Genomic DNA, 19486 nt, shown 5'->3' with positions numbered 1-19486 from the left:
TTAACCACACCTACAAAATGCCTTAACAGCAACACCTAGATTAGTGTTTGAATAACAGGAGACTGTAGCCTAGCTAAATTGCCACACAAAACTAACCATCACAGACACAGTAGATTGAGAAAAAAGTTTGAAGAAAATTTAGGAATATATAATGGAAATGTTGAGAAAGCTTATATACCGCAAATTAACTTCTAGAAATTTTCCTAAGAAAATACATTGATGTGTGTATCAAGATGCATGAAACAGTCATATATTTTAGTTTTACAGAAAAGAGTGAAAATACAAAGATTCCCAAATACCAATGATTGAACATTTTAGAAATAAAGTACAAACATATGAACTATTACTATACATTCATGGAAGTTAATAGTTTGGAATAACATTAACATACATAAATGTCTTATGTTATTAAATTAACAAAGAAGGCAAACTCCAAAAGAGTTTATATGTTACATTCCCAACTTCAGGGAAAATTCTGTAATGAAATGACAGTTTTAAATTACAATACAGTTATAATGGTTCCTTCTGATAAATGCGGGTTATTGTGCCTTTTTCCTCTTTGATATTTTCAGCATTTTATGAAATATCTTCTAATAAATAGAGTAAAGTACATGCTATCTTCAAAAGAAAAATGCTGTCATTCGTTAAGCACCTCTTTTATTTCAGATAGTGTCTTGTAAAACTGCTCATTATTCAACACATACTGTAGTGTTTGCCACATACAAGGCCCTGTGGTACGTATGAGGATACAGGAGTAACATAACAAAGGCCTCTGTCTCCTCATACTGTTGACATTGTAGTGCATGAACTATAATCTCCATACAGAATAGCATGTTCCACATGCTTAAAGTAGTGAAGCTTAAAGATCTGGTATTGAACTGAACTCTCATTCTCAACTATAGACAGACAAAGCCCTTAAAACTCCACTTTATTCATTTCGCTTCTAGCCTTCACCATCTCTCAAAATCTCACACTGTAATATCTCTTATTCTTCACTCTTCCTCTCATAATCATCATAATCACACAGAGGTCAGTTCTGGAATATTTCTACTCTGTATTTGTGTGTGGTCTGTATTGCACAACTTAGAACCATTGTGTATTGAATTAATATGTATTTTATATCACACTTTTTCATTATTCTCTAGTCAGATCCATAAGAGTAAACACCACTGTTGAATATGGACTAAATACAGATCTTTAAAGGAAGAAAAAAAAATTTTCTTCTCATTTGGATAAAATATTCTAATTTGTAATATAAATATGTAAATACATATGCATATGTATTTTAGATACATATATGCAGGTGTGTATGCACACCTGTATGTACTTGTGTGTATGTATACAGGCATGTGTATTCCTTTAAATTTTAGAATTTAGAATGTAGAATAACTTTTGTTATTGTTATTGTATTGTCTTGATTAAAAATGTCATGGACAACATTTGGAATAAAAAATAGATTCTTAATGATAAACATGCTGAAGTGTCAAAAAATCTTTTAAGAAGAGTTCGAACAGAGAATACTTGGTATACCAAATATTAAAATAAATTGTCCCACTAGAGTAATTAAAGAAATATACTCGGAATCAAGTACACTGAAGAGCTATAAAATACGAAATGAAGAAATACTGTATACATGAAATATTATTGTGAATATTAGTGACCTTCAAATCCATGTATAAACATAAAATATAGGCAAATATTTATTTCTTTGTTGGGAAGGATTTTCATTCAGAGAATATGTTGAAAATACTAATAGATCTTATATGAGTAGAAATATAAAACTAAACATTTACTTCTGGGAACATTTCCTAAGATTAAATAAGAGTGATATGACCTCATAAATTAGTATCAAGTACGCATTTATCACTTTAAAATCTTAGAAACTAAATATCCAACAATATGTTATGTAGTCACATAAGAGAAATTATGCACATCAGAAAAATTTAATTTAGATGTATAATTATTGACCTATATTTTATTGATATAATTATAAAAACATAAAATTAAATATGATTACCCTGTTGATTATTTTTAAAAACAAAATTTAACAGTAAATTTCAAAGATCTTAGTGGCTTTATTCAGTGATTCATGAATATGTATGTATTGTATATATATTATCTTTTCAGTTATTATAGCTATAATCAACAGCCAAATAAATATGTTTGATGGCTTAATGGGTTTCCTTTGCTTCATGAAATATGGGAAATTTGTTCATTAACAAAGTCTTAGTGAATAATTGCTAATACTATTTCAATATCACAAAACAGTATGAAATATTTTTCCAAACATTAAAATTTAAAGATTGATTGGAGAAAAGTAGTTGTGCTTTTTATTTTTATCATTTAATGAATAACTTCCTAGAAGCTGTATCCTCCCTAAGATATTTTTAACAGCTTAATTGTAAGAAGTAATTAACCCAGAAAGCTTCTAGTTTGCTTCTAAATACAGCATCCAAGAATATCAAATGGGTTCTAAAAATGTTCAGTACATTTTTTCCCATGTTCTTAATATACAGACCAGCATGATCTTTTCAAAAACTTTTCAGAACTCTCTTTATTATAGCATTAATATTGGCTGCCATGTTATACATGGTTTTAGTTTTATTAACTTTTTATCATGATATAGATAAAAAGGAGGATGCAAAAAAAATCTCCAAATATTTTTTAAGAAAAAATGTATATGCATTATAGATATGATTTATTTCATTGCTCCTATTCTTTATTCACTACAAAAATGTGTAAATGTGTGTGTGTGTGTATTCACATATACAGAACACATTTTCTGGGGTCATGAGAACATTTCTAAAATTGACCATATGCTGGGCTATGCAGGCTAAGTGAATAAATTTCAAGAATCAGAAGCAAACAGAATATTCTTTGAATAAGCTTGATTTGAGCTTTTATAGTATTTTATAATATAAAAGATAACCAGGAAGTCCCTGTACAGTTCTGAATAATCTTGGGCCAAACAAACAAAAAAATCACAAAAGAAATTAGAAAATATTTTGAATAGATGATGAGGAAGAACTTTTTGTGCATAGCTAAATTTATTCTTAGAAGTTTACAATCTTGAGAGCTTATGTTAGATTAAACAGCCTAGAAGCAGGAGAGTAAATTAAGCCCAAAGAAAGTGAAAAGACGAAAATCATAAAAATAAGAACAGAAGCTAATGGAGTAGAAAATAAACATAGGATGGCAACTATCAACAATGCCAAAAGTGTGTTCTTTGAAATTGGCTACTCCCTACCAAGATTAATCTACAAAACAAATAAAATGAGAAAAAGCACACATAGCCAATATTATAAGAAAGAGAGACATTGTTAGAGTCTCAACACCAATTACATCTTTACTGGCAATAATGTTAGGCATAAATATATTTTATGCCAATATTTTGGATAAATAAAAGTATTTTATGCCAGTAATTTTGAAAATTCAGGTTAAATGAAAATGTTTCTAAAAAAACACAACTTAGTAAAATAGATGTGATAATACATATATATCTGCATTGATTAAATACATTAAATCCATCCTTAGTAACTTCCTCAAAGAAAACTCCAAGTCCAGGGGGCTGTACTAGTGAATTCTACAAATATTGAAAAGTAGAGATAACGTCAATATTTTATTAACTTTCTGAAATAATAAAAGGACAGCATCATCTTGATACCAAAATTTAATAAGAGTAATACCAAGACAGGAGGGCTGAGGCCAATCACTCTGTTTAACATATATATTCCTTAATATATAGAAGAGTGAATCCTGTGTTATGTAAAATCGACATACATTACGGCCAAGTAAATTTATTTCAGGAATGCATTCAAACATTAAAAAAAACAGCATAATTCATCACAATAAAGAGAAAAAAAAATTTTTTTTGATAATCTCAATTCAAAAAGATAAACAAAGTAAGAGGATTTATACTTCAAATATCTGGACTTAATAAAAAGTATCAGTATTTCAGACTGTGATATTGGTACAGGGGTAGAAGTATAGACCAATAAAATAGAGTGCCTGGGAACATACTCACACACACACACTCCTATAGTCAAAGGTATGTTGTACACTGGATAACCATATTTAAACCTGATTCTTTTCAATATTTTTCACACAGAAAATTAGACAATGTAAAAAACTGAAGTAGAATATTATGCTCTTAATGTCATTTTAGTCACTGATGGGAATGTTCCATTTATTATCAGAATTTATTTCATTAAGTGATTGCCACAATTTGTTGTTTTGTCAAAATTTAACGTTGTATTTATGTACTTAAAACATTAAGGGTTTCTAATTTAGAACAGATTAATCTACTGATAACTTTGTTGGCTTTATGGTGAGATAATCTGTTTACTTAAATGTTTCTTCTTTTGTTAATAGCTTAATTAATTGGTCAAATGTTTATACAACACATGCTAAAACCATAAATTTTTTCCCTAAATGGTTGCAGGCAAGAATTTGATCCATGTAGAGCTGAACTGACTATTTTAGGAAGGACTATGAAAACAAGTGAATCTATCAATCACATATCTGGAAAACCCTTGCCAGAATCAGGATCTGTCTTTATTGGTGGTTTTCCATATCTTCGTGGAACAAACCAGGTATTTCTATTGATATCTTAAAATATATTTATTATGTCATTGTATGAAAAACAGATTGGAAAATTTTAGAAAAGTTTCCTAGTTGATGGAGCTGTCTTCATGGTTTTGAAAAGAGAGCATGAACAATTCTACTAAGATATCCTACTGAAGCATACTAAAAGTTTACTGTTCTCATTGTACAGAATTGCTTTGGTTGTCAGGCTGCTTTCCCATCTTATGGCTATACATGTGCATTATACTTAATGATAATTTTAAACATATGGGCTTTTGTTCACTCCTATGCTAGTGATTTCCTTGGATATATGAGTGGGTCGGCTCAAGAACACACCACAAATCTGATTCAGGAAATGGATCTGGAAGACCATTCCCAGTCTCCACTTCATATTGGGTTTTTAAAATGTAAAAATGTTCTCTGCAGAGGTTGTGCATATGCCAACCCGTACTCTAAATTTTCATTTAGATAATTAGTTTATTGTCTTCATTATTAACCTATATTTTTGGATAAGAGCTTTCATGCTGACTTAAATGTTATTGATCATTGGCTCCATTTTACGTTATTATGGAGAATTACTTTCACAATTTAGGGTTGCTTGTTAAGTGTACCAATAGCTTATTACATCTTTTCTCTTACTGTATTTACAATTGTGCTTTACTTATGTGAACATACTATTTTAAAATACTGGAGATCTAAAATGCTATTATTTCGAAGCCCCACAAGTAATATAAATTGGGTATAAATCTATTGGTAAGCTAAAAAAATTCAAAGAAAATTTACATAAAGAACAAAAGTCACTTGCATAGTTGATGTGATGCATATGCCTTCAGTGAAATAAGGGAATTCTTTATCTGTAAGCATGCAGACGTTATTTTAAATTCAGCTTTACTCCATTAGACTTTTTGTGACTTTTTCTATAGTAATGCACTTCACTGACTTTTTCCTAGATACAACAAGACTATAAGCTCTATAAGAGTAACACATTTCTGTTTTGTTTACCTTTTTATACCTCAAGGCAAGGACAGTTTCTGTCACATAGTAGGTGTCCATAAAACATCTTGTAAATGTATGATCAATTAAAGAATGGATGATAGGATTACAAAAAACTTACATAAATGAATCTTTAGTCATATATATATTTATGTATATATACATCCCAAGTAAAAGATGAGTTCTCATATAGAATTTAATATTTGTGGGCACAGATTAATTAACTGCAAGTTCTCAAGACTCAAGGAGCTATTACTCTGTTGAGGATACAGGAGCAGTATAGAAAAATAGAAAAGAAAACCTCCTAGTCTCCCTAGGGGAATAAGGGGGTTTGTAGTTAGGCATAGATGTGAGGGATGATCAAGTGCCTACCAGGTAAGTAATATGTAGGCTGTCATTCCAGGCAGACAAAATGTCACACACTCAGGCTTAGGTAATGGAAAGACCTAGGAGAGGGGGAGTGGGAGTGGAAATAACTCACTAATTGTGGAGGCATGGAGTTTGATGTGAAATGAGCAGAAGGAAGACTTGATGTTGGAAAAGGCAGGAGTCTGTCACAAAGACAGAGTTTCCAAAAGGAGTATATATGTTCAACACCAAAGCTACAAAAGGTCAACCAGCAGTTTCAGAAGAACAATAAGAGCAGGAAAAAAAAATAACTTTTTAAGGAAGAATAAATGGAAGAAGAAATATTTTTGATTACTGTTTCTAGAAGCTTATTAATAAAAAGAGAAAGGTAGTTATCTAGGGGAGGACAGAGTATCAAAGTAGAGTTGCAGAAATAGGTAATAACTGACTATATTCTGAAGACTTTGTCATTCAAACCTTTGTTAGAAAGGATTAGCATTAACTAAGGGATACTCTCATAAAAACTTGATTCTCATTCTGTGATGTAGAACAACTGGACATTTGTCACAATCAATTTAGAGAAATTTGTGTGTAGACCAGTGAAGTTACCTTGAAATTAAAGGGACTGCTAACTAAGCAACTTTTCCCTCCTTGCTAAATATGCTGTGTTCCTGTATTTGGAAGATTTTATGTCAGTTCCTTATTGAATTTTTATTCTTATACTGTTACTCTCTCATAGTACTTATGTGTGTTATGTGTGTGTGACATTCACTTAAATTGCTATATATTGAATGATTGATATAAGCAAAATATAAAATGTCTATGATAATACTTAAAGAGAAATCATATGAATCAGAAAACAGAAACAACTTTGTGAACTTGTTCCTGTGCAGTATGGCCCCTTTGAATATCTAAGTATCATGCAGGCTGTAACTATCTAATTATTGTGTTCTGATTAAGAGCTGCTGTTTAAGCACAGTGGGTTGTCAGTACTCAGAAAATTAAAAACAACAGGTTTGCAGTATTAAACACTAAGAGAACTATAGTTGAGTCTTCAAGCCAGTAAGTACTAAGTTACACTTATTCTCTTGCCTCTAAGTTTCCAGTAATGTCTTTCTGTACTGGCTAGAGCCCCTCCACGTAATCAGAGCCCCTAATCCAATGCGTATATGCTGACAGGTTGTTTAATGTTTCCTTTAACAAAAACACACAGAGCTCAGTAGGGAGGAGAGAATGAAACAGTTAGGCATTTTCAGTTTTGTGCCTGAAGTGTGAAAAACTCTGTTTCCCCCTGAGGACCGTAAATGATGATAACTTCCAAAGTCCGAGAGTAAATGCCCCCTCTCTGGTGTAGGAAAACACTTTTCCTTAGTAGTGCATTAATTGTTTTATACTTTTCAATGCATGCTCTCCTGCCTTGGGTCTAAGTTGCTTAAGGACACCAAGCCTTAATTCCTTAACAAAGCACAAACCAAGTTACAATGGTATCAACTTTTCTCTTTGCTAAATATAAAAGGAAATAAGATAATTATACAAAGAGATATTATTGTTAATCCTCTAGAGGATTTTTTTTCTTTCTGCAAAAATTGAAAACAAAATGTGTTCTGTAAAGATGCTAGTTATTTTTCACATTCAAGTCAACCACTAATATTAAAAACAGAATTTATGGTAGCATATACTTTTATATAGGATAGGAATTTTTGAAGACTCAGTGACTATCTTAATCCATTTGGGCTGCTATAACAAAAATACCATAAACATTAATTTTTCATAGTTACGAAGGTTGGGAAGTCCAAGATCATGGTGCTGGCAGGTTGGAGTCTGGTGAGGGCCCCTTTTCTGGTTCATAGACAGCTGCTGTCTTCTAACTGTGTCCTCAACGTTGGCAGAAAGAGTGAGAGAGTTCTCTGGGATCTCTTTTGTAAGGGCACTAATCCCATTCATGAGGGCTCCACCCTCATGACCTAATCACCTCCTGAAGACCTCCTCCTCCTAATACCAATTTATTGAGGACTAGGATTTTAATGTGAATTTTAGGGGGACACAGACTCTGAGTTCATAACAATGATTGATTAAAGAATCTAAATATTCATTTTAATTTTTAATTTCAACATAATAGATGAGTCCAATAATTATTAAAATTTTAAGTGAATCCCTTGAGAAAATAAGAATACTTTTGTAAAGCAAATAAGTATTATCTACTTTTTGTATGTTTAAAACATTGATTTACATATTCAATAATTAATCTGCTATAAAGCCATTCACTTTTACAAAAAACCCTGTCAGTCATTTTCCATAAAAATCATTTAGCCAAAAAAGTGACTGTTAAATTAATAATCTAACACAGAATGACAGAATTCTCCTTTGGAAGTTGTGATTGATTCCTGAAGAATAAATGAAAAAGTCACCTCAGTTATCTATATTTCCCTTTCTGTTAAAATATTTTGGTAGTTTATATTACTCATCACAATTCATTATCAATTTAAAGAGGGAATGACACCTCAGTAAATTGTTTATGATAGACTGTTAGAGAGGATGCTTGTCCACCTTTTTGAGCTCTTCCAAGATATTTGTTGTATGAATACTAGGTAATCAATCAGAAATAAATTGAAACACACCAGTGAAAAAAATTTTTAAAAGATGGCCACGTTCAGCCCTCTTGGGTTGGGTAAATGGTGAAAAACAAAACAAAACAAAACCGTTAATCTCTACCTTGACCTTATTTTCTGTCCATTTGATCTTAAAAAGAAAATCACTCTATAATAAGCAAAAGTGTTTTAAATAAGCATATATGTAACGTATATCTCTGATAAGCATAAGCAAAATAATAGAGACATAAGAGTAGCATTGCAACATTTCAAAACCCATTGCTTCTTCTGGAGGTTATGTGTTAATCATTCACTTATTCATTCGGCCTGTCTGCAACAGTGCCATTTAAGCCCTTAGCTGTCTATTTTGCCATCGGTGGCATTTGGCAACAAACCAACAAATTTTCAGATGAACACCCATGAGAATTATTTCTCATTCCTTGCACATATAAGACTCACTTCTAATTTATTCCCATACAAGGACATGCCTTTCTTAAGCAATAATCCACTGTGGACTGAGCCTCGCTCAATGGTACTGCAAAAACTGGCTCCTACTCAACACAAAGACAGATTCTCCTCCCACAGTTCCACCTTCCTCTGCAAACTGCTCTTCCGTTTTTTGCTCCGACCCATGTCTTTATCACTTTTGCCTCTATTTCTTGATATCTGTGCAAAATGCTGCCAGGAGTTGGGGAGGACCTATCTCTGAGTCTGTCCCTACTCTGGATCCTTTCTTAACATATATGGTTCCAACATTTTAAGGATCTCTCTTGAATTCCTCTATTTATGTTTGCTTCTAGTTTTGAAAAGTTCTGTGTACATTTAATCATAGTTCCATTTATTCAAAAACACTGGCTTATATTTACCATTGTATCTACCTCACCCTAATTATCTCATTAGAAAATACAGAAAAAAAATACATGCAAGTCTGCACTCATGAACCTATGAGGAAGTCAGAAGGAGACATCAAGCATGAGTCTAAGGCTTCAGGTGGCTTAAGCAACAAAACGATGGATCCATTACTAAGATGAGGAAAACTGGGAGAACAGATTTGAGGGAAATGAGAAGATTATTAGTTTGGACACTTCAAGTGAGGTATCTGTGAGTCTTGCAAGAATGAACAAGGTAACACTTGTGTTCATAACTCAGGGAATTCTCAGCATGTAGCATTTAAATTCATGTGACCAGATGAGGGGCGCCTGGTGGCTCAGTCAGTTAAGCATCCAACTCTTGGTTTCAGCTCAGGTAATATGTTATATGAATACTAGGTAATCAGTCAGAAATAAATTGAAACACACCAGGGGAAAAATTTTTCAAAAGATGAAAGAAAAATTTTCAAAAGATTAAAGGAAATAAGATAATTATACAAATAGATATATTGCTAACCCCTTAGTGGATATTTTTTTTCTTTCTTCAAAAGTTGATAATGTAAAATATGTTCTATAAAGATGATAGTTCTTTTTTCACATTCAAGTCAATCACTAATAAAAACAGAATTTATCTTGCGGATTGTGAGTTCAAGCCCCATGTCGGGCTCCATGCTGACAGCGAAGAGCCTGTTTGGGATTTTCTCTCTCTCCCTCTCTCTCTGCCCCTACCCCCTCTCAAAATAAATAAATAAAAGTTAAAAGTAAATAAATAAATGAATGAGAAAAATAGTAAACAAGTACATGTGACTAGATAAAATAACCTCAGGGGAGAGGGAGGAGAAAGAAGAGAAGAATCAGAACAAAGTCCTGGAGAAGACTGAGAAGGTAATTAAGTATCCAACAACAAAGTAGGCTGAGGAATTAAGAGCACAACTGAGAAAATGTGCTGTAATCATAGAATGCAGAAGAAGAGCAAGTTTCAAGAAAGAGGAGCTGTTCAACCCTGCTAAAATAGGATCTATAAAGAATAAGGGCTGACAACTATCTATTAGTTTTTCTGACATGTAAAGCATTGATAAACTCATAAGAGAAATGACTACCTCTATTTAAGCTCATGATGGTGAATGAAGGAATATTGTCAGCATTCTGTTAAGAACCAATGTTTTCCCTTGGCAAAAGGAGAGAATCTAGCTGCACATTTGCTTCCTATTATAACAAGCATGAAGATTGCACCTGCAGTGAGACAGTTTAGTACATTTTTAATCTGCATTGAAAATCCTTTTTAGTATCATGTATAAAGTGGAAGATGTTCATATCCTAAACAAAATTTTCCAGTTTAGGGATACACACTGGTGAAATTCTTCTACTTGAATACAAGGAGACATATACTGCCTCATGTAAGTGGAATCATTCAACGTTTGTCTTTCTGTGCCTGGACTCCTTCACTTAGCCTGATGTCCTCTGTTTCATCCATGTAGTCACTTATTACAGAATTTCCTTTTTTTATCTATTGGTTTGTCAGTGGACATTTAAATTATTTACACATCATGGCTATTGTGAACAGTGCTTCTATGAATATAGGTCTTTTCAAGATCTTGATTTCAATTCTTTTGAATAAATACCCAGAAGTGGGATTGCAGGATTATATGGTAGTTTCATTTTTAATTTGGGAGGGAATCTCCATGCTACTTTCCATAGCAGCTGCACCATTTTGTGCTCCACCAACAATGCACAAGGGTTCTGATTTCTCCACATCCTCACCAACATTTGTGGCATACACACACACATGCACATTTACACACATATATATACATACATATGTAAATAAAATACATACACATATATACACATATATGTGTATATATATACATACATATGTATATATATAATTCTGACAGGTATAAGGTGGTATCTTGATATCTCTTGGTTTTGGTGTGCAATTTTCCTGATGATTAGTGATTATGAGCATTTTTTCATATACTGTTGACCATTGTATGTCTTTGGAGAATGTCTGTTCAAAAGCCTTATTTTTTAACTTGGGTTATTAGCTTTTTTAACTATTTAGTTGTTGGAGTTCCATATGTATTTTGGAGATTAACCCCTTATCAGATATATAGTTTGCAAATATTTTCTCCTATTTTATAGATTGCCTTTTAATTCTGTTGATTGTTTCCTTTTCTGTATGGAGGCTTTTTAGTTGATATAGTTACTTACCTATTTTGCTTTTGGTGCCTGTGTTTTTGGTGTCATATCGATGAAAATATTGTCAAAACCAATGTCATGTTGTTTTCCCTAATTTTTTCTTCTAGGAGTTTTATAGTTTAAGGTCTTAAGTTTATGTTTTTAATCAATTTTGAAGTAATTTTTATTTATGGTATAAGGTAAGGGTCCAGTTTTATTTGCTTACATGTGGATATCTAGTTTTCCCAGTACCATTTGTTGAAGACAGTATCCTTTTCCTGTTGTGCATTCTGGGTATTTTTGTTTAGGATCAGCTAATTGCATATGCATGGATTTATTCCTGAATTCTCTTATTCTGTTCCATTGTTCTACATGACTGTGTTTATATCAGTATCATACTGTTACTATTGCTGTTATCTTTGTAATGTAATTTGAAATCAGAAATTGTGATGCCACCAGCTCTGTTATTTTTCAAGATTGATTTGGCTTTCCATGGTCTTTTGTGGTTTCATATGAATTTTTATTTATTTTTAATTTTTTAAGTTTATTTATTTATTTTGAGATAGAGCACAAGCAGCTAAGGGGCAGAGAGAAGAGAGACAGAATCCCAAGCAGGCTCTGCGCCATCAGTGCAAAGCCTGATGTGGGGCTTGAACCCATGAACTGTGAGATCATGATCTAAGCTGAGATCAAGAGTTGGACACTTAACCAATAGAGCCACCTAGGTGCCCCTCATATGAATTTTGAAATGTTTATTTATTTCTGAAAAAAGAAACCCACAAATACCATTTGGATTTTGATAGAGAATGCATTGAATATAGATTCCATAGATTGTTTTGGGTAATATGGACATTTTAACAATATGAAATCTAATAATCTGTTGTTATAATATGGATGTCTTTACATTTTTTGTGTGTATTTTGTTTAATTTCTTTTATCAGTGTTTTGTAGTTTTGTTTATAACAAGTCTTTACCTTCTCAGGCAAGTTTATTCCTGGGTATTTTATTCTTTTGGTGCGTTTTTATTTATTTTATTTTTTTTAATGTTTATTTTTGAGAGAGAGACAGAGAGAGAGAGAGTGCCTGAGAGGGGCAAAGAGAGTGCCTGGGAGAGGCAGAGAGAGAGGGAGACACAGAATCCGAAGCAGGTTCCAGTCTCTGAGCTGTCAGCACAGAGTCCAATGCAGGGCTCAAACACACAAACCGAGATCACGACCTGAGCCGAAGTTCTATGCTTAATTGGCTAAGCCACCCAGGTGCCCCTCTTGGTGCTATTTTAAATGGGATTATTTTTCCAATTTCCTGTTCATATAGATTTTGTTTAGTGTATAGAAAAGCAACCAACTATTTATGTTGATTTTGTATCCTGCAACTCTGTTGACCTCATTAGTTCTATCTTTTTTTTTTTTAATTTTTAGGGTTTTCTCTCTGTATATGATTATGTTGTCTGAAAACAGGGATAATTTCACTTCTTCCTTTCTGATTGGAATGCCTTTTATTTCTTTTCCTTGCCTAACTTCTCTGGCTAAAACTCCAGTACTACGGTGAATGGATGTAGCAAGAGTAGGCCTCCCAGTCTTATTCCAGATCTTAGATGAATGCGTTTCAATTTTAAACTATTGAGTAAGATGTTAGCGCCAAGCCTGTCAAGTATGGTCATTATTATGTTGAAGTGATTTCCTTCTACTCCTTGTTTTTTTTAGTGTTTTTATATGAAATGGCATTGGATTTTGTCAAATCCTTTTTCTGCATCTATTGAGATGATTGTATGATTTTTATCTTTTATTCTTTCGAGGTGATATATCACATTAATTGGTTTTTGTATATTGAACTATTCTTCATCCTACAGATAAATCGCATTTGTTCATGGTAGATGATCCTTTTTGGTTTGCTAGTATTTTGTTGAAGAGTTTTGCATCTGTCTATGTCAGGGATATAGCAGGTAGTTTGTTTTCCTTGTAGTGTCTGTGACTGGCTTTCATGTCAGAATAATGGTGGCCTCATAAAACATGTTTGGAATTGTTCCCCCCTCTTCAATTTGTTGGAAGAGTTTGAGAAGAATTGATGTTAATTCTAAAAATATTCTGTAGAAGTTAAAGTGAATATATCTTGTCCTAGGATTTTCTTTTTGGAACGTTTTTGATTACTAATTCAGTCATTTTACTAGTTATTTGTTCATTCAGACTTTTTCTTTATGATTTAGTTTTGATAGGTAGTATATTTCTAGGAGCTTATCTATTTCTTGTAGACTATCCAGGTTGTTGGGGTATAATTGCTAATATTCTCTTACTATCCTTTTTATTTCTGTGGCATCAGTTGTAATGTCTCTTCTTTCATTTCTGATTTTATTTATTTGAGTCATCTTTTCTTTGTTAGTTTAGCTAAGGGTTTGCCAATTTTATCTTCTCAAAAAAAAACCAGCTCACTGTTGTTGATTTTGTGTTTTGAATGAGGATTTTTAATTCATTGACAGTTAAAGCGATTATTGATAGAGAAGAATTTACTGCCATTTCCTATTTGCTTTTTGTTAGTATTGTAGTTCTTTTCTCTATTTTTTCCTCTCTTGTCTTCTTTTGTGTTTTGTTGATTTTTTTGTTTTTTATGCTTTGTATTTTTTGTGTTATATGCTTCGATTCCTTGCTCTTTTTCTTGTATATAACTTCTGTAGAAATCCTCAGGTCATGATCACACAGTTCATGGGTTCAAACCCCACATAAGGCTCTATGCTGACAGCTCAGAGCCTGGAGTCTGCTTTGGATTCTGTGTCTCCTTCTCTCTGCCCCTACTCCACTTGCTCTCTCTTTCTCTCTCAAAAATCAATAAACATTACAAAAATTAAAAACAAACAAACCAAAGAAAGAAAGTGCAGAATACTGGACATGTAGACCTCTGAGTGAAGCTAGGAGCTAGAGAGTCTCTTCCTGATTGTATACCACTATGCCAAAGGCAATATCTCCCTGAGAGGGTGTCCAGAATCGACCTACTGGTTTCAGTAAATCTGGTTTTACCTTTCCCCAGGGTAAAGGAGCCTTCAATTAGTTTCTGATTTCTCACAAAGGAAATTGATATATGAATGGTTGCTCAATCAGTGTATATGTGGGAGAAAGGAGACTCCAGAGTAGGAAGCCTACTCTGGTATCTTGCTGATATCCCTCCTCTGATTTTATATTTCCATAAAGTGTGTAAAGTAGTAATGTTTTACCAAAAGTGTTTTTAAGTTAATATTGAAGAGTTCTGAAACATTTTTTCTTTGAAAAATGTATACCACTCAGCTTTAAGAAATATTGGCATTGAATTTGAAAAGAAGTGAGGTGTGTGAATGTGAAGAGGAAACCAGATAAAGCCATTTGGTTTCCAAAGTCAGTTCCACATGAGGTGACCATTTACCAGAATCCCACCGCAAATCCATTTTATTCTAATTAATTAATTAATTAATTTTATTCTAGTTAATTTATCAAAACAATTTTATTCTATTTTCAGGGTCATATCCCAGGCACATATATATTAAGCACATTCCATAGCTTTTTGTTACTCAAGCCAAACTCTTTATCTATAGCACCTTTTTTTTTTAATCTTTTTTTTTTTTACATTTATTTATTTTTGAGAGACTGAGAGAGATAGAGCACAAGTTGGGGAGGAGCAGAGAGAGCAGACACAGAATCCGAAGCAGGCTCCAGGCTCTGAGCTGTCACCGCAGAGCCCGACTCAGGGCTTGAACCCACAAACTGTGAGATCGTGACCTGAGTCCAAGTCGTACGCTTAAACAACTGAGCCACCCAGGCACCCCTATAGCATCTCTTATGTATAGCATGATAACTATAATGTAATGCTCTCTAACCTCTCCAGGAGCAACCACAAAAAATATTTCAGATTGGCAAATAGTCCTACATGGAGAAAAAATATGTATCTTATACATATCTATATGATTCTTCAAGAAACAACTTGGATTGGTGGAAAATATATTAGACTTCAAATAAGTACACTTGATTTTCAATCATGTCTACGAAAAAATTATGAGTGTTTTATATTGTTGACTATTACTTGAAATTTATGTGCCTCAAACTACTCATCTATAAACAGTGATCTTGGATTATATTATTTTTAAAAGTCTATTCTAGTTCAAGGTGCTATGGCTCTGTGCTGTATATATTCCATTATATACATTATATGTTATAAATATTACATATCAGATATATTTTATATAATATGTATTATATACTATATAGTATATTAGTATGTTATATGTTATTGTTACTTAATATTCATATTAATATTACTCATATTTAATATTTAATTATATATTTTATATATTACTAAATAATGTGTATGATATACTACTTATTCAGAGTATGAATTACACACATATTCTTTATATTAAAATATTATCTCAGTCAGAAATTCTATTATAGTGTGCTCACCTAATATCATTTCACCTCACTTTCATATAATGTCCCTAAGGACACCTCTTGAGAGACTCCCATCTGGTGTTCCTTCTGTTCCTGCCTAAATTTCCATTTATTTGTAAAAGGTCTCAAAGAGTTTTCATCTGAAAACTAACAAATCATTAAACCCTCACAATAACACATCTCATGTTGATAGCTTAAACTCTGAAAAAAAAGGTGAAAATCAAGATAAATGAATGTATTTTCACCTTTTTTTCTGTTTTAATAGATTTATTAAAATTGAACTGCTTCAGTGTTCCTTTGCAAGTGGTTAACGGGCAATGGGCAAAGTGAAGCAAGAGGTAATCTAGTTTATATTAGTTAGGGAATTCTAGTAATACATATAATTTTAAAACCCTGTTTAATTTTGCAGCATAATCTATGTAACTTAACAGGAAGTAGAATAAAATCAATTTTTGGCTTAAGTGCTTTGGGGATATTAATTTGGGAGATAGTTTTCCAGTGAAATTTAAGGACTTAAGGCTAATTTAGCCTAAGGCTAGAGAACAGAGTCCTCAGGTGAATGATCTCACATACGAAAATCATAATGTAAAATTTAAGGAGGCTGAGACTTGGGGAAATAAGTGAAGCATGAATTCAGAGAATTTACAGCATAATCCATAAAGATGAAAATGAAGTACTTCATAAAGTAAATTGTAAAATGTTACATAATCCAAAATTATTAAAACTGCCTTTATCAGTAACTGCACTGGCTCTTTCAAAGACAAAAAGTGAACACTATCTAGTTAAATGGCATGATAAAAAAAAAATAGCTTTCTGATAATTAAGAACCAACTGTCTTAGTGCTACAACTTTGTCAACATATTGTTTTTGAGACATGTTCCATTTTCTCCATGACATAACATAGTGTTTTCTTAGAAGTGAGTGGCATTACTATAAGCATTAATTCAAAAGAGGTAGTAGAGCTCCACGTTTAAGAATTGGATCTCTGGAGTTGAATCCTAGCTCCCTCAGTTCATAGCCATTGAGCTTGGGCAAACCACTTACCCTTTCATGGCTTCTTTTTCTTTATTTGCATAATGGAGATGCCACCATTTTAGGGTTGTAATAAGAAAAATGGAGATATTTCATAGTATGCATTAAATAACTTGTCCTTTGCTATTATTTTATTTTGAGAGTCTTTCCAACATTAAAATTTAATTCTGCCTTGTGCTAAATAAACACGAGAAATTCTTTTTGAAGTTATTTCTAGTCCCATGTATTCCACTCTGAGTTTTGAAATTTATTGTGATAAGCAAATACCCACGTTGGGAAATATTTAATCCCAAGTTCATATGCTAAACAATTTCTTAAATACTTAGTATAAATATAATTACCATTTGTTTTCCTAATGTCCACTCTCTGTGTTGCAAGTGTATTAATGAAAATGCAGTTTCCTGTCACTTAAAGCAGTGTCACTTACCTCTCTGGAACAGGAAAGCAGAAATTATTTTCTCCACTTTCATGAAATCTTGTTCTTTACTGTCACTCTTGTCTGCTGTTTCTTGGGTCCAGCACCTTATCCATTAGTCTTTATCACTGTTATAAGGAATCATATCATCTATATTCGCCTACTCATTTCTTTAACAAGTAAGCAAGCATTTGGAATATGTATTCTTTTTTTCCCCTCATATATGATAAGTGTATTAGAAATATTAGTTCATTGGATCCTTATAACAACCTTGTAGTCAGACACTTAATCTGTATTTTATAGCTGCGGAAATTGAAGCACAATGATATTAACTTTCTCAAGGACGCACAAGTAGGCAGTGGTGGAATCGGTATTTGAACCCAGGCAGTGCGGCAGTAAGATCACTATACTGCATCATCTCACTCACTGTGGGCTTTGGGACTATAGAGGAGAAAGCTGGTCTGATATTTCAAGGATGTGTAGAAGTAGGACCATTTTGGAAATTTTTTCTTCCCCCCAAATATCTACATAAAATATCCATCCTCGTAAAATTATCTTTATCATAACAGTTAATAGTCACTGAGCACTTTCTCTTTGTATAGTACTCTACAGCTGTTCATACTTGCTATCTCATTTCATACTTTTAACAGCTCTTTGAAGTAGATGATATTACTATCTCCATTTCACAGATGACAGAATTGAAGCATGCAGAAGTTGAATGGCATGATTGTGGTTACACAGCTATTGAGTGGTAAGGCCGAATTTAAGCCCATGCTTTTAAAAGATGTTATGCTGCTTTACTACAAATAACGTCAGACACCTTTTTATCAGCCAACATTGTTCTTGGTTTGTTTTAATGCCTGACTTTTTTTTTTTTAATGTTTGTTTATTTTTGAGAGAGAGAGAGAGAGAGAGAGAGAGAGAGAAAGAGAAAAAGAAACAGAGCATGAGCAGGGGAGGGGCAGAGAGAGGGAGAGACAGAATCCGAAGCAGACTCCATGCTCTGAGCTGCCAGCACAGAGCTCGATGTGGGGCTAAAACTCCTGAACCATGAGACCATGACCTGAGCTGAAGTTGGGCGCTTAACAGACTGAGCCACCCAGGCGCTGTAATCCCTGACTTTTAATGCAATGTCTATTTCAAACAAAATTCAAGTAACATTTAATATCACTAGTATATTAAAAATTGTGGCATAATGTGGTTTTTTGAGGGGGGTTCAACCATCTTATGGGATCTCCTTTTAAGTCAGTTTATATCCTGAAAATCATCTTAATTCATTAGTATATTTTAAGTGAGGTAGTAGCAAGCAAAAATAAAGCAAAAATGTATGTATTTATTTATCAAAAAAAAATCTATTTATATGTATCTATCCACCCACCTGCCCACCCATCCATGCATCCATCTAGAGAGTATCTCTATGTGAGAGTATCCATGGATCCACCCATCCATGCATCCATCTAGAGAGTATCTACTATGTGTTAGGCATTGTGCTGTCATGGGGATTCACTGTTGCACAGTCAGATAAAGTCCCATATTTGTAGATTGTATATGCCCATGAAAATATTCACAAAACCTTTGTACCTTCTTGGGGTTAATGTCTCCTTTACTTGGAAACAAAGATGAATCACTCATTTTAGGTAAGAGTGTGTATGGTTTATTACCAAATAAACATAGGAAGGACCATTTAGGAAAAATAAATGATTATAGGCATACCTTGGAGATATTATAGGTCCAGTTCCAGACCACTGAAATAAAGAAAATATCAAAATAAAGTGAGTCAAATGATTTTTTTTAGTTTTTCGGTGCATATAGTTATTTTATACTATCGTCTATTAACTGTGCTATAGCATTACATTTTAAAAACTGTGTATGTATCTTAATTAAAAGAATGCTAACCATAACCTGAGCTTTCAGTGAGGTACAATCACTGATCACAGATCACCCTTACAAATATAATGATAATTAAAGTTAGAAATATTGTGAGAATTACCAGACTGTGACACACAGAGACATGAAGTGAGCAAATGCTATTAGAAAAATGGTTCTGGGGGCACCTGGGTGGCTCAGTCG

At 32.9% G+C, this 19486-nt stretch overlaps 1 protein-coding gene across 1 annotated transcript in view; it reads left to right on the top strand.

The window, feature by feature from the left end:
* LOC147581008 (protein eyes shut homolog) overlaps positions 1-19486 on the top strand; it is a 345678-nt gene that overhangs the window by 219988 nt on the left and 106204 nt on the right. Inside the window, exon 7 of the mRNA XM_086707166.1 lies at positions 4442-4592. Coding sequence (XP_086563292.1) covers positions 4442-4592 — 151 coding nt within the window. The remainder of the gene's footprint in view (positions 1-4441; positions 4593-19486) is intronic.

Source organism: Puma concolor, chromosome B2 (genome assembly GCF_028749965.1).
Source record: "Puma concolor isolate L17-30 chromosome B2, mPumCon1.1.hap2, whole genome shotgun sequence".
Lineage (NCBI taxonomy): Eukaryota > Metazoa > Chordata > Mammalia > Carnivora > Felidae > Puma > Puma concolor.
Note: the sequence above shows the minus strand (reverse complement) of the source record. Positions and strands in the feature narration are given on the sequence as shown.